This window comes from Cheilinus undulatus, linkage group 17 (assembly GCF_018320785.1).
Source record: "Cheilinus undulatus linkage group 17, ASM1832078v1, whole genome shotgun sequence".
Taxonomy (NCBI): Eukaryota; Metazoa; Chordata; class Actinopteri; order Labriformes; family Labridae; genus Cheilinus; species Cheilinus undulatus.
In genome coordinates, this window is record NC_054881.1 from 20,590,472 (window position 1) to 20,607,122 (window position 16,651).

Here is a 16,651-nt window from a genome sequence, read left to right on the forward strand (position 1 = left end):
AATGAGAAGACATCCTATACAAGCGGAGCATCTTGTTGAAAGAATGTGCTGGGATTGACTGTGAGGGGTAGGAGACAGCTCATTTCAGCTGGGTATATGACTTCTGTGTCCTGTGTGAACTGATGCTAAGCTTTATGAAGTCGAACTCCATCTGCATTTGTTGTTCTCAGCTCTGTGTTTACACTGATGGTCCAACACTTCTTTAAGCTTATTAAAGTTTTGTTTTATAGGCTCAAACATTTTTCATACATGTTGATCCTGGCCCTGCAGTTGTCAGAGGCGCTGTATGTAGAGGTACAATGGCAACAAGTTTTTAAGAAGTATAATCCAAGGAGACTGTGGTCTAACAGTTCAAAACAAGTCAATGCTAGGATACACTTGGAAGTGTGATATCTAACAGGCATCTGCTCAAAAAGCAACATATTATACCTTTGAACAGCATAAGCAGCAACTTCACAGCAATTTGAAGCCCTTATTTTTTTTTTGAATTCTTGATAGAATTTCTCCAATATGCACTAACTATGCAATAAGGGCTAAGAGGTAAAGTACAATGATAATACTTCAGGGTTCATCAAGCAGACAGCTGGCAATATCTACTTGTCACTCAAAACAATACAGCCACAAATATTCAAAACTCTTAGAAATACTCAAATCATTGAGTTATAATTGTAAGAAAATGAACTAAGCAGACAAAAATGTTTAATAAAACATTGTGAGCATGGATTCTTGAATCATTGTGTGCAAAAGATTTGTGGTAATAACTAGACATATAACGAATGACCTGAAAACATAACACCCTCAGCCTTATCACTGACTTTGTGTATGGTATGGTTTGTGTTGTAGGCCATCACCACAAATACACACCAGCTTGCAGAGATGCGGAGCCATTATGCAGTTTTTTGGGGTGAAACACACCTTTCCATGCAAATTGATCTCATTGCAATAAGCATCTAATGATGATGAAGGTAACAGGACGGCATAAACAGAGTAAAAGATAGCCTATTGCCAGGCCATAATTATCAGTTATATCCGTCTGTGGCTCCCAGCTGCTTTTTTATCCATGTGTGGCACCGTTATGCATGATCAGAATGTGAGTGTTGTGGTTGTTTGGAGGTAACTTTGTCAAGTTAGTGTTTAAGTGAACAGATAAATATTGCCATTCCTTCAGTTAAACACACTATTTGTTATTCTGAATATTAAACATGGATTGTCAGAATCCCTGTGGAGTGCAGGCAGGATTGGACCTACCTGTACCCTGGACTGGGTGTTATGCTGAAATAAGCAGACTGTAAGAAAAATGTTTAAAGAAAAGCTTTTATTAAAATGTTACCCGTATAATCCTGCATTATACTGGTCACTTCATAACTTGAATCAGTTAAACTGGTTATGTTAAAGGCATCTAGCACCTCAAGTCAAATATAATTCACTTTAGTTCACATAAGAATCCTCCTGATTCTTATTTCCCTGCATCTCCCAAGGTCCCCAACAATACAAAAGTATGATTTGATACCATAAATTCATTAGCATGAACATAATGCACATTTTTATAGAGAAACAGATTTATAAAAGTTTAAAATGCAGAAGAAAGATGATTGAATTGTAAAAAACAACAATTATAGCATACTGCACAAGTCAATTAGACAGTTTCAGTTTCTTCATTGAAGCCCAGCTTCTCAGAAATAAAATCTGCAGTATAAGATCCAGCCTAATAAGTGCTGTAAAAATGTAAATTAAAGTTCCCATGCTGAGTGTCTGACCTCAAGTTTCCTGTGGAGCTTTTATTTATGAGATGCAGCTCCTGTTTGAAGAAATATACACTTCACTATGTTTCTCTGAGCAACAGGTTATGCTAAGATATTCTACAATGCCAACAAAGTAGAGGACGAAGACTAACGTAACCTGCACACTGTACGTGAGTTGATGCCCTTTTCTGTTGCTACCCAAAGTTCTGATAACGTACATTGCACATGTGTTTTACAAAATTTTTGCTATTTTTTCATTGTTTTTTTTGTTTTTTTTGACATTTTAACTTTATTTCTGTCCCAGTTTTTTAAATCTTTGGTAAGAAAACTTTGAGTGGCTCGTTCTCGTGCACTTTGTCCAGAAAGCCCAGGTTGAAGTACGGGTACAGTGTCTCAGTGAAGGTCTCCCTGAAAGTGTACAAGTGAGTCATGCACTCTGCGTTGTAGAAGGACACTAGGCCCCTCTTGTAGTCCAGGTACACCCCGATCCGGGCCAGAGGCTCCTCCAGGGACAGGACAGTCGGGGGAGAGGTTCCAGCCATGTACTGTATCCCATAAGAGAGGGAGAGAGTCCAGAAGCCGTTTGCAGGGAGAGCTTTGATGACACCCTTTCTGGGCACAGACTCCCGGGCCACGCCAACGGTCCACACGGTGCTGCTGTAGACTTCGATCTCCCAGTAGTGGCGTCCGTGGGTGAAGCCCTGGCTTCCGAGCAGGGACAGGGCGGCGTTGAACCTGTAGGGGTTGTCCTGCACGGTGTGGTTGAAGGTTTGGTAGCGGACACAGGTGAGGGAGGAGGTGAGGCTTAGCCAGGGGTTGGCTGTGCTGGAGTTAAAGGTGATGGCTGCGGGGACTGAAAGGAGAGAAATAGAAAATTTAATTGATCTGTGTGTTTTTTCTTTTTGTTGTTGTTTTTTTTAGGTTGTGGAAATTTGTCATTTAAGCTTAGTACCACATGTGGGTAGGTATTTTTAAAGGCAGAGGTTTTCCATTTTCAAAAATAATCCCGCCGACACACACTACATTCTCAAAAACATCTGCATCCACACACACACACAAAAAAAAAGTACAGTAGCGTGCTGGAAAGAGCACGCCATGTCAACAATAGCCTGTGTGGGCAAAGCAGCTTACTCACAGAGAGCAACCATGTCTATTATATGCAAACCTTTTTGTATCTTTCCTCTAAAGTGACTATTTCAGAGTTCATCAAACCAAACCGAGTCTCATCCAAAACCACAGATGTTTACAGAAGGGATTGTGTCTTTGGAATTTTTTTTATGAAGCAGCAGTGACCTCTGTACGCTCTTTTAATCAACATAGTTCAAGTGAACCTGTATGTGCATGTGTAAGCAGTTCTAAAGTCTTTTTAGCAACATAACCACCAACACAGAGTTTGTTGTGTCTGCTGTTGCCATTTAAACAAAAGTGATAATGCTGCACACCACTAGTGACATCAAACAGAGAAAAAAGGCATACATAATGACATCTGGCTCAAAACATTTACTCAAAGACAGAGTTTCTAAAAATCTTTACCCCAGAAGTTCTCTAAATGCATGTTTTCAGTGACCTAAAACACTGTTTGCATGTGTACAGCACCAATACACACAGAAAAACTACCATTTTCATAGGCTACCCACCTGTTTGTGGTCTAGGCCTTAGTTTGAAAGCGTTGATCATATTGATCAATTGATTCCAAGGCAAATAATTCCCCATCCAATTAAACGCAAATCATAATCTGATGAGTCTAAAGTCAAATAACCAACTTCAAGTAAACCAACTTCACACTGCAAAAGTACAACAGTATCACGCCATAACATTCTAATGTTGGTTTATGAATGTGGCTAATGTTAGCAGTGCTAGCAGCACCAGTCCCTGATCCTTTCTTAGGTTAACATCCACATTTCTGTGCTGAATATCATCACTCAGTGCTTCAGTTATATGTTAGTATAACCTGCCACTGTGTCTGGACAACTTTATCCCCATTCTCTAGATCAAAATAATGGTAAACAGCGCTGCTCCCACAAGCTCCCACGTAATTGATTACGACAAAGAGCACTGTAGCAGCAAAGCAATGTCATTTAGAACGAATACACTGCTGAGCATTTGCATTACAGTGTGTTTGACTTGTGGGCTTGAAATGATACATAGTGCTGACAACAAAGGGATCAGACTTTAACCTTTAAACAGCTAATTGTTAGCATCCCCAACTGCTTTTTGGGGATCCCTTTTTTTGAGGTGGTATTGCATGAGGTTAAAGTTTATTAGCCATATCAGATGCTGGTCAGTGTGGACCAGTGAGAGTGCCAGTATGCAAATTGGGCTGAATGGCTACAGAGATGGGATTGTTAATGCCATGTAACTTCCAATTTTTAAGAAGCTGAAAAACAACATTTACTGTCGGTATATGTAGACTTTATTGAAAAAAAATACAAAGCTTTAATTTGCCTGCACACATAATTGTTCTTCCTCTGCTGCTTTATCTATCATTGTAGATTATCTGTAAGCAAATTTAAAAAAGAAAATGAAATACAGGTGCTTGTTTAGCTCAGTGAGTGCAGAGGGTGCCCTGTCTAAATGAAGGCAGAAAAGCCCCAAAATATAATCTTTAAAAAATAAATATATTGAATATAGTCTACATTGGAACATGCAGCTTGTGTTAGGCTATGCTGTTCTTCTTTCTTTCACCACAGGGCTGCTGTGTTAATTCTGTAAACAAACATTTTGACGAGAAGAAGTTGTCAATGTTCATTTTTTTACAACCAAAATAAGACATCATTATAAATGGTATACATATTGACAACCTTAATAACAATATCTTGACTCATAATGCCATGATAAATAAAGATGAAAAGATTACAACAGCAAGTCTGCTCCGGCTCAAGGTCTGATCAAGGCATATCATGCTAAGTACATACACTGCTATAGTCTGGTAGCTTTGTGCAGTTGTTCTTGTTTTGTATCTGAATGTGGAGATGAGCTGTCAACATCTCTCTTAGAGTGCCATTCCCTCCTGAAATCTGATTGGCCACCCAAAAATCCTCAATAATCATATGGTATTTGCCTTGTTATCCACTGATGTAGGCTGCTTTTCCTTTAAGCATATTCAAGTTTGTTTAAACCTGCATTGGATTGGTTTTACTGATTTTGATAGACTTCAGATGAGGTATATCAAAGTGGCCCAGTTACCCTGCTGATCTGTAGTGTAGACCCACCTTGAATTTCGCCGAGCACTCTGATATTTTATTGTAAACTCTGAACCACACAGCCAGTACTTTAATTAATAAAGTTAAATGAGGCAAAAAGCACCCAAAGTACCTGGATAAATGCTTCCTTTCATGGATTTCCACACTCTGTACTGCAGAGGCCCTGCAAACCGACCCTCACACAGACTTGGAGGCATAAATGCTGGTTTCTCAAACTTCAAGGAAGGCCTGCCATTGAAAACACAATCAGTCAGGAAAGAGAAGAAAAACCAAATAGATCCTGTGGAGAATAGCTCAGACTCTTCCCAACTCACCTCTGGAGCAGGACTTTGATGCTCTGAAATGAGACAAAAGAATAAACACAGGAGATGCAGTGATTAGTTTTGTTGGATCTGAAAGACGATAGAGCTTTTTCCACATTACATCAATGTCTGAGCTCACACGATCCCACCCTTTGGGATCTCCCCGCGGCTGGGGGAAAGTCCCGCAGCTGTGGCCCTGAAGCTTGGCCCTGTGCCTCCGCTAAACTCCTTATCCTCCAGATCAGCGACTGAGATTATTGGCCTACATCCTGTCTGCACACACTGTTAAAAGTCTTTGTTATTCGAAATGTAGAAACAGTGCAAAAATGTCTACCAGTAGGTCAGCGTTTCCTCTTCAAATACATGCAAAGATGTTTTTAAGGTTTTTTAGGAATGCTGCATAAACTAAAACAGGAAAGCCAAAGTAGGCACACCCTGCAAGCTGAAATCTTGGCTGCTGGTTTTGAAGCATTGTTATTTATTCTTGGCACAAAAATGTATGCAAGAAATGCTGCTGAAACTCATTTTTATCCCTCCTTTTTCTTAATAGATGTAAATGCTTTTGGAAAGGAATACATTTTTAATCTAACAGCTCAGCATTTCCTGTAAATCCATCCCCTTAGCTGACTCATCATGCTCTTTAATAACTTCCATGTGCTGTTTTACTCATATATTAAGCTCATAATACCCGCAGCAGAGAGAAAGGGTCCTGCTCCTTGAGCTTTTCCTCGATCTCCTGCACGGCCCTCTGCAGACGGGAGATCTCCACGCACAGCAGGGCCTTGTGTTCGTCCAGGCGGATCAGCTCCCGGCGCTCCTCTGTTTTCAGCTTCACCTGCAGCAGCTTCTCCTCCTGGTACAGGAACTGGTGCAGGTCACTGAACTGGGCCTCGATGCGCTGCTTCAGGTCAGCCGTATGCTCCTGATGTCAGGATCAGAAAAGACAAAAGCATGAAATCCATCCATCCCTAAAAAGTATTTCTTTCTAATAACATATAGGCAGATTTTCCCTTAGCTGAATTCACGTTGATGTAAGGGATGCAATTTAAGTTGTTTTGTAAGTATGTTCTCACTGTGCAGGTTTTACAATGTGACACTCACCTTCAGCTTTCTAACCTCTTCCTCGGCTTCTCTGTCACACTGCAGTGCTGTGTTGAGCTCAGCTTTGAGGGAGTCCATGGAGCTGTTCAGAGACGCCTGACAGGACAGAGGCACAGCATCACTGTAGACCTACAGGTTTCTCTTCAAATACAACTTCACATCTACTTTACTTATAATGCTTTTACTTTTCCCTGCAATAATCATCTACTATGGGGGTGGGCAACTGGTGGCCCAGGAGCAACATGTTACTTATTGGCAAGAACAATAAAAGAACAAATCTCCAAACAGGTTGGAGGTAAAGGTAAAGGCAAACCACCATAAAAAAAAAGTTAAATATACAGCCCAACTGATTATAAGTGTTAACTGAACTCATATAGAGTAAAATTTAACACTTTAAAAGTGTCTATACCACATATAGCTACTATTGAAAGTGTTAAACATTTTACAATATGTAAGAGCTGCCATAACTCTTAAAATATGTGACAATGTTGGTCTCCTCTGGTAAGAACAAAACAGAGTCAACCTCATAGAAAAACAATGCATACTGCTGCATCCTGTGTCCCATTCTGGCTGTGAAATCCAATGGGCTTAAGAAAAACAGGACCATCCAAATTATTATCAACACAAAGTTTATAAGCCAGTGGTGTGTGGGTGTATTAGTGTCAGTGGCATGGGTAACTCGCACATCTGCCAAGGCACCATTATTACTGAGAGGTACTTATATAATCATGCTGCCATTCAGACAGTGTCCTTTTCAGGGACATCCCTGCTTATTTCAGCCAGACAATGCCAAGACACATTCTGCATGAGTTACAACAGCATGGCTTCACAGTGAAAGAATGCATACTACTGTCCCAGCTTTTTTGGTCCCTATTGCAGGCATCAAACTCAGAATATGTGTGTATTTCCCAAAAATCTGCATTCCAGTCACTCAAAATGCCATTCAAAGCCTCCACTGAAAGTGGTTTGTTAAGTTTCAGGTCTTCCTTCTTTAATGGTCCAAAGAAAAGGGAGAAGCAAACTTCAACACATTTTTCCCTCTTAAGTTTTGACCTTAAGAATGACAAAAGATCCTAACAGTAAAACGATCTTCTGAAGCAGCTTTTCCCAATCCTAAGAATACTGTCCCCCTATAAAATCCTCAAATATTCTGTGGTGCACTCAAACCTCTAATCACACAACATTTATCAACACTTAAGACTAAGAAGTGTTTCCAAAGACATTTTGTACCATAAATACAAAAATTCTTGGTGAAAGTGGGCTGTAGCCACATCCATCCATTATCAATATTGCTTTTCCCGTCAGGGCCTGGACTGGAGCTGATCCCAGATGTCATTGGACAAGAGGCTGGGACCACCTTGGACTGGCGATCAGTAAATCATAGAGCTGACATACAGACACAAACAGGTAATTCTGCTCAAACTCATATCTACGGGCATTTTGGAGTCACCAGTTAAGCTAACAAGCGTGTAACGAGAAAGTCCACACACATGAGGAGAGCACAGGAAGGCCCTGTCTGATTCATACCAGTAATCTACTTGCATCACCCTGCAGCCCCTGACACCATGAGAGCAGCAATGTGCAACACTACAAAGCTCTTGAAGCATGAGTAGATCCTGCTACAACAGATTCAGATCCCAGTCTTATTACTGATCCAATTCCCTCTCTCCTGAGACAAAGAAGACCCTTTACAGTTCCAGATCCCTGTCTAAATCAACGTTCAGTGTCTGGAGGTGCAGTTTTCAGGTAAAAACTTAATATGTCCCAGACCAAAATTCACTTCAAGCATCCGTGTCCTGCTGAATAAGGTTTTTATTTTGTCTTTTAAAGGATTTGTTGAAGTCGAAACTGCTAGAAATCACATCCCACTCTCAGGAATTGCTGTACTTTAATCTTAAAGCTGGTGTTTTATCACCAGCTAAAAGTTTAGCTGGTGATAAAACAGACTGGAATGAATAATAAAGACTCTTTTATGGGCTACAAAAGCAACCAAGATCATCAGCATACAGACTGATCAAAGTTATTTTCAATGTCTAACACAGCTACCAAGGGGTAGGTGTCAGACTAAACAGCACATTCCAGTTATTTCCCTTTTAGTTTATTTTTTGCTTTACTTTAAAGGCCAGGATTGGGATTTGAATCTGCAACTGTTGGGTCGCCCTCATTATATGGACATCTGCCTTACAGCTAAACATTTCCGCTACCAAAGATTTGCAAAGGGTGATACATGTGGCTTTCAGCCCAGTTCAGACCAAAGATTTGCATCGTGAGTCTATTTTGGACTTTCGAAAAGTCGCAGACAGATGGTTTCAGGACATTGCAAGCAGATAAATGTGAATGGATACATTTATGACAATGTGTACTGAGTACAATAAAATTAGTTTGAAAGAAACTAATCCATAGTAGGATGAATCTGAATATGAGGGTGAAACAAGCTTTATGCTATAAAGGAGGATGCTGGGGTGGAGGAGGTTAAGCTTTGCCAGAAGCAGCAGAGATAAGTGAGAAGTATGTCACATTTAAATGCACTGCTGTGTTGAGAGAAAGAGCTGTGATTGACTGTGGGAGCTGGGAAGTGATAATTAAGATCAACTGGCCGTCAGCTGATCACAGCTGGGCATTTGACTACTGTGTCCTGCTACCGTGTCCTGCATAAACTAATCCTAGGCTTCATTTAATGAGCAGTCCCCTTTTAAAGAGACAAATTTCTAGCACAGTAATTTCAGGAATAATTCTCTTTAGATTGATGGACAGTGAGAATCGAGGGTCTCCTTCAGTCACAGCGGAGTGAACTGACGGAAACGTCTCAAAATAGCCCAGCGCAAGAAAGTGTGAGATTCAATTTGTCTCATCAGGAATCTTTGGTCTCTATTGGAGGGAAACAGAGCCAGATTGTTTGACAGAAAACACAACTTTGGATTTGCAGGACAGAATCAGCAATTGAATACAGGGTACAGGTTTGTCCACAGGGGGCGCCGAAGATGGCACAAAGCAAAAGTTAATTACAGAAGCTTAAAAAAAGGGTATTTAAACCTTCATCTTGGAGGCAGAAAATGTATAACTAGCCTTACAGCCCTAAAAATAGTAATGCGAACATGCATGCCTCTTAAAATTTGTAGATGTTTTAAAATAATGTCAAAGGTGTTGATATTGCACTGTGTATTTAAAGTTTTACTCACTCTGTATTTCTGTTCGGCCTCCTGCACACAAACCATGGTGTGATTCCTGTGCTCCTGAGAAAGACCACACACCAGACACACCAGCTCCTGGTCCTCCTCACAGTACAGCTTTAGCTCCTCTCTGTGTCTGCTGCAGCGGGGTACTGGGGGCGTAGGTACCCTCTCCGGCACCCCTACATCTGGCAGGCATGCTGCGCCCCCGCTCTCCTCCAGACCCTGACAGTAGCTCTCCACGATGTTTGCCACGATGCGGTTTGGCCTGTAGCTCTGCCCCGGGTATACCTTCCTGCACTGAGGGCAGGAGCCTGTGCCCCCTTGCCCGGGGCCCCTGGGACCCGACCAGTAGCCTTCGATGCAGCCCTGACAAAAGGTGTGATCACAGGGAAGAGACACAGGCTGCTTAAAGAGATCCAGGCAGATGGAGCAGGTCAGATCTCTGCTGATTCTTTGAGCTGAGCTTTTGGTGACTTTTCCAGCTATGGGAGGTTGTCGCAGCTTTTCCATTGCTGCCTGCACAATAAACTCTCCCTCCTTTGGCTTCCAACTTTTCTTCTCTGGCTTTATCCCCTGGTTCAGTTTCTCCAAGTTCTGCAGATAAGCTGACTGGATTTTCTTCACTTCTTTCTGATTCTTGCTCATTCCTTTGCCTTGATTCTTTCCCTTCTTTTGTTCTTAAAGTACAGTTGGACCTTGAAGTCCTTCCTCTCCTGCAGAAAGTGGCTGCTCTCTCCAGCCTCCAGTCTTCCTGTTGATTGTGGGCAAATGAAGGGGGTGGTGCAGAGGCAGACACAGCCTCTCACATCCTCAGCAGAAAGAGAGGGGATCTCAATGGGCCCCCCTTTTTTTTTCCCTCCAGGCTGACATCACAACTCAGTTGGGAAACCGAGGCGGATCACGGTTATTCTATCCCTGCCGTGTTTGTTTTGTGAAGTCTAGCCTGTAGCCTGCCTGACTAAACTCTTAATCTGCTGTACAGTAACAACCAAAAAATGTAAATCCATTTGCAGTAACTTCCAGTGTGTGTTTGTGTGCAAAAAAATCTGTGAGCAGGAGCAGATTTCCTGTTTCTTTTTATGGAAAGCCCAGAGAGTTAGCATCACTGCTCGAGAGTAAACAAGATCATTAAGATTTACACAAAGAGGGAAAACGTCCTGCTGGAGGAAAGCTCCACCAAGCACAAACAAAAAAAAACTGCACACATCCTGTCAGTGTGTCTTTACCCATGACCTCATTATTACATATATTTACAGCTTGTGCCCTGAGGGCTGAAACATCTGTTCAGTAAAACACAGAGCTTCTTTTTTAGCAGGAAAAACTGAGTTTTATGTGACTTATGTTGTGGACAACTGATCAAAGTTACTTAAATCAACTCTATTTTCCACTCTGATGCTCAATTTGAAGTTCAGCACATTATCTTGACCATGTCTACATGTTTAAATGCATTGGTTGCAGCAATATAATTGGCTGATTAGATATTTTCTGAATGACCAGTTGAACAGGTGTACCTAATAAAGTGATCAGTGATTATATGTCAGTTTGTATTCACTTTACATGTTCAGAGGAGTTTCACAACACAACTGAAAACACAGCAATGACTTACTGCAATAAAATGCTAAATTCGAGAAACACCCCCACAGCATGATGCTGCCAAAACTCTCCCATAAAGCTTTGGTTGTTGTATGCAGAGTCTCATCTCAGCTGCTGAAGCTTGTAACTCCTTCAAAGTAGTCATAGGCCTCTCTTACTAGTCTCTTTCTTGCACTGTCAGTCTGTGAGAATAGCCTGATCTAGGCAGACTAATGCATGTGCCATATTCCTTTCATTTTTTGATGTTTCATATAACTGAACAAAAGGGGATGTTCAGTACCTTGGATTTTTTGTTATCCATCCCCTGACCTGTACTGTTGAATAACCCTTTCTCTGAGTTGCCTGAATTGTTTTCTTGTCTTCATGGTGTAATGGTAGCTAGGAATACTGATTAACCAGTGACTGGACCTTCCAGACACAGGTGTCTTTATACTACGATAAGTTGAGACACATTCAATGCACTCAGGTGATCTCCATTTCACTAATTGTGAGACTACTAGCACCAGTTGGCTGGACCTCTGCTGAACTAGGTGAGTCACTTTAAAGGGGGTGAATAGTTTTACAGTCACTTAATTTACCTCACATATTTCTATTTAATTGGCATTTCTCTGTAGAAATCTGTTTTCATTATGAAATTACAGAGGTTTTTTTTTATTTTAATTTTTTTTATATATACATTGACCATGATTGTTTTATTTTTGTTTAATGTTTGTTCTCCTTCTGAAGGTTATGGCACAGCAATGAAGTCTGAAACTGCTAGACAAATGGCGTGATGAGAAAGATAGTCTTTATTTTTGAAACAGGGTCAAGTTTGCTAAACACATAAATTGTGGATTTCTGTTTCTTGGCTTATATGACAAGTGGTTCTTGCAGCTTAACTTTATAATGGATCGGGTTTTTGAAGACCTCAATGGGCCCCTATGGAGCTGGGCTTTAGAAAGTTTTCCCCTTTTCCCCCTTTATTGGGCAGCCTTGTGTGTGAGAGAGAGAACACAAGCCCTTTGAAATCATATCTGCTGAGTAAAGCGTCCTCATTTGTTTTGACTTCTTTGTTAAACAGAGAACTTGTATTCTTAGTAACATTATGCAGTTCAGCAGTTTCCTACAGTTTAGTCAAAGACAATAGTGACATCTGGTGTATGGAACTGAAACTCAGGAGGATGTCATGGCCAGTACTGTTAAGAAGGAGAAGACAATATTTAAGCATCTGGTCATTTCTGCAAAGTAATACAAAGTAGTAGTGTGAAAAGTTTACCAAGCTTTACTGAAAATCAAGTGAAGTACATAGACTAAAAACTGTGATTGTTCTTTAATCAGCCAGGATAAACAGTAGGTTTTTATATGCTTTGTTAACATTATGAAGCACCCACATTTTTAATCAAAATACAGAATACTCTAATTTATTTTGTAACTTTGAGGTTAAGGTAGACAATTTGCCTGAGGCGTCCTGATAGAAATGTAGGTGTACAACAAATCTAAGGTATACCTTCAAAATGATTTTTCAAAGATAAGACATGTACTCTGAATGTAAATAAGGGGGCAAGAGTGAATAAAGTAGTAACGAGCCTTTGTGGAGGACCCCTGGCCCCAACAACACCTCAAAAAATCCCAAACTGTCTTTATATTAGCCAGATTATAGTTGGTAGATCCCCTTTGGACATATTGAACCAACAAATTGATTAAAATGGCATGCAATAGAAATAAAAAAGTATGATCTGTGGCAGAATAGCAGATAATTTGGTATTAATTTTGACCATATATACTAAATGATTAATTTTTATGTGTTCCATCTGGCCTAGAGATGTGTTATGAGTTTGAGTTATAACGCTCACAGAGGAGATTTGGGTATTTCTGTATTTTTATTTCATACTTGAGTATGTCCTTTAGGTCTCTGGCTCTGTACTGTAAATAAATGCTTCAGAATATTTGTCCACTATAGTTAAATGAAAACAGGCCTCATATTGAACTTTGCCTGGGCCCTAAAAATTATTAAAACCACCCCAGCTTATGACGCCCATGCTATCCCTCCCTGCTGCACAGATTGATTATCTTAATTTTGTACCACATGGCCATCACACCTTCAACAGACCCAGCCTCCCTTAGATGCAAGCCACAATGCTGCTACTCCTTACCCTAACATATGGCCCCTTAATGCCCACACAAACAGGACAAATATTTATAGGGCCAACACTAAAGTCACGTTTGGAGCATATGCCGGTCCCATCAACATTGGCCCTGTACTGCTCAGGTCTCCTGATGGCCATCATCCAAGCCTGCACCATGCCCATCCCCCGTTTCTCCAGGTGTCCTCCCAGGTGACCCCTCCACAATGCATGCACCCAGACCCAGTGGTCTGGTCTAACCCACTGGGCCTCAGGCATCCAGTATGGGTGAGCGGGATCAGGCCTGGGGAAGTGCACCAGCTGTCTGTAGGGACGAACACTATGCATGAAAATAACTGCAAAGAGAACAGGAGAAAAAATAAAGATGCGTACAAACTGCACGTCTTTAGCCCTCTACTGATGAAGATAAAGAGGATCAACATTACCAATGTTTGTATTTTCCTGTATAACACATGTACAAACTGTATCCTACATGTGCTGCACCATAAATGGACATGCTAATATGGACTCATGTCACATACTGTTCAGTATACCATCCAATCCAGCTAAGCTGCCATAAATCATGTCAGACATGTTGCATTAGTGATGATGTGCAGTGACTGGAACATGTAGGACTGACGAGAAGCAAAATGATATAAAACTTTTATCTTCTTTATTCCACATTCACTCTGGATTTTGCTGGAAATGAAGTTAATTGATGGCAGACAGCGTAATTAACTTGTAACCTTCAGTGGTCCCCTGTAAAATACGACTGCTCAGGGCTGCACAAACTTAATTAACCCAGGAGACAGATTAGCATTGTTGAGTTAATTAAACTGTTGAAATTCTTTGGTGTAAAGATTCCTGTAAACCTCAGGGGTCAGGAAAAATGGAGGATGGTGCAGTGGAGGGTAAATGAAGTGCATGTGTTTTATTACATATTCAACAGCTCTGAATCCTCAGTGAAAAGTAGAATGGAAGCTGTCTGGATGCTATAAAGTCAAGAATGTAGACACCATTTCATGACGGTTTTTTGGTGCTCAGCATTAAACAACTTGGAGCAAAGTCACATAGGGAAAACTTCCTGAGTAGAACTTGACTCGTGTTCAGCAGCCATTTGCTGAAGCTGTGTTGGGTTATAAAGGGATAGAGATTCAGAAAGAGAGAAGAAGGGGATGCAGAAAACATATTCTAGAGGAGGTTTGTGACCCTGTTGAAACCAGCTCTAAACAGCCTTTCTCAGAACAGTTCATTTTGGTGTGTGTGTGAGTATCTTTAAATGCAAATGAGCTCCTTTTCTCCCCCAGCCCATTTCTTTCATGGTACGTATCAGCATGAACGCAGCAGTACGTTTCCAAGGCTGTGGGTGGAGATCTATAACTTTGCAGAGCAGATGGACTGGCCAAATTACATGTCAGTAATCAAGCAAATCCATCTTTAAAAGCTCCAATGCAAAATGACTTTGACAGGTCTGACCAATCAGTGTGGTTTAAGGGGAATGAGGAGCTAGCTACAGGGAGTTTAGTTGTACTGTTAGCTGGTAGTAATGGCTGCAGCCAGTGTAGCGTTTAGCTTAGATGTAGCTATAGTATTGCAGCAGTTTCATCAGAACTGGACTACATGTCCACATTGAAAGTTTTTCATGACATAAAAGCTGTAATGGTGATGTGATCAGACAGTTAAAGGTACTGATCTGTCCCTGTGGGAGGAAGGATAAACATGCCAAACACTGACGATGCCAACCAACGATGATGAACAACCGCGTAATACATTAAAAAATGTACACATTTTGTGGGCCGAAAAACATGTTGTTTATTTAAATACCTCCGCCAAGGAGGTTATGTGATCGGATGGGTTTGTTCGTTCGTTAGTTAGTTTCTTTGTTAGTTTTCGAATTTTCATGAAATTTTCAGGAAATGCCAGAAATGGTATAATGAAGAACTGATTAGTTTTTGGGAGTGATCCAGATCACTGTCTGGATCCAGGAATTTTTTAAAGGATTCTGGACTATTGGGAGATAGGGTTAATGGCAGAGGTCTGCGCTGTTACCACTTTACACCAGGAGATGGTGGACATGAGTAACTTAGTCAAAGTTTTGAAGTGTATAGACTTTGTAAGACACGCCCGGTCGAGGAGACGAGTCAGAGCGTAACACAAAGAAAGACAGCAAATTGTAGCGACAATACTCACAATGCTGGGAGGAATAGAGGAATATTCACCATCTGCCATGACTTTCAGTCATCCGGTGAGACCATTGGTGCTTCCGCCATGACAGTCCACACGTAGTGTGGCCAATGCTTTCCCACCCCACCGGGGAGGGAGTAATCGGCGAATTAGATTTTGGGAGTCATCCGGATCACCGTCTGAATCCAGGAATGTTTTTAAAGGATTCTTCACGATTGGAAAGTTGGGCTGATGGCGGAGTTCTGTGTTCTCTGAGTGTTTTTCTAGTTAATGATGCACTTGTTCAGTGCTATCTGTGTTTGGCCAGTGGACTCAAAAATGTCCACGGGTCTGTGGGAGCTAAGCACCTCTAGAGTTTTTGTTGTGAAATTGCCCCTGGGTTGGTAGATTCCCTGTATACCCAAACTGATGGGGAAAAAAAAAATACTAAAAAGGTTTTTTTTCTGTTATTTGTCACCTTTCAAACACAATAAGATGTTCAATTTGCAAGTTAACCTTTACCACAAAACATCTTAGAAGAACACTGCAACACAGCCTAATCACTCGATGTAAGTCTTGGCTCTGACAAGGCCAGGAGCCAATCAGAGATTACATTTCGAAGGTGGCAAATTGGATTTCAAGAAGAGCCCATGTTACCCCTTGCACACTCCTGCAACTGAAGTGACAACCTCTGAGATGAAATGTGAAATTGTTATAAGTGCAGTTCCATCAGTGTCCACTTGAGACAAGCTCCGAAAACCAACTAATCCCCTTTGGCACCCATGTTAAAAAGCCCATTTTTATACCTGAAATGGACATGTGTATAGTCTGTTGTGAAATGTTTTCTAGGTTTGAATGCCAGAGGGTGAATTTTGTTTAGGTAGTCTCTTTTGATCATATAAAAGCTAAGGGTAAAGCTGTTTGCCAGCTGTTGGCCTTTGCTGAAGGCCGTAAAGCTCTACTTTTGCTGTTGTCTTAGATTTATTTGATTTTTTTCTTTATTTTATAGGATGGTGGATATCTTAAAAATCAGAGAGTTTAAACTGACAAGTGGGAAAGTAGCTGCAGCCCAGACTTGGACCTGAGTTACCTGATTGCATTGTGAAACAACCTGACTGCCAGGACTGTATTTCTGCCTGAGGGCATTTCCAATAAGGTGACCACCATCAATAGGCTTAAAAAGTCCACAAACCAATGGGTAAAATAGTCTTTCCGGGAACTAACCTGGAATACCAGATGGATTTGTTTCAAACATCCATCTGGAAAACCGTC

The 16,651-nt window shown here is 41.0% G+C and overlaps 2 protein-coding genes across 2 annotated transcripts in view; one reads left to right on the forward strand and one right to left on the reverse strand.

The window, feature by feature from the left end:
- Positions 1-1,296: 1,296 nt before the first annotated feature.
- On the reverse strand, positions 1,297-10,517 carry trim69 (tripartite motif containing 69). Its single transcript, XM_041811449.1, has 6 exons — positions 9,528-10,517; positions 6,349-6,444; positions 5,936-6,169; positions 5,260-5,282; positions 5,058-5,173; positions 1,297-2,595 (listed from the first exon to the last, which is right to left on the reverse strand). The coding sequence occupies exons 1-6, from the start codon at positions 10,164-10,166 to the stop codon at positions 2,051-2,053; spliced, it is 1,653 nt and encodes a 550-aa protein (XP_041667383.1). The 5' UTR covers positions 10,167-10,517; the 3' UTR covers positions 1,297-2,050.
- The window catches only part of LOC121525448 (calsenilin-like), a 39,409-nt gene continuing 30,433 nt past the window's right edge, over positions 7,676-16,651 (forward strand). Inside the window, exon 1 of the mRNA XM_041811452.1 lies at positions 7,676-7,755. The gene's annotated coding sequence lies outside the window, so the exon portion shown is untranslated. The remainder of the gene's footprint in view (positions 7,756-16,651) is intronic.

Bases quoted from the DNA above. Each gene is read 5' to 3' on its own strand.
- trim69 (XM_041811449.1), bottom strand. From the start codon at position 10,166: ATGAGCAAGAATCAGAAAGAAGTGAAGAAAATCCAGTCAGCTTATCTG. The intron at 6,445-9,527 runs GTGAGTAAAACT...CTGTCCTGTCAG, and splicing joins AGGCCGAACAGAAATACAGA to GCGTCTCTGAACAGCTCCAT. The intron at 5,283-5,935 runs GTATTATGAGCT...GTCTCATTTCAG, and splicing joins ACCCTTTCTCTCTGCTGCGG to AGCATCAAAGTCCTGCTCCA.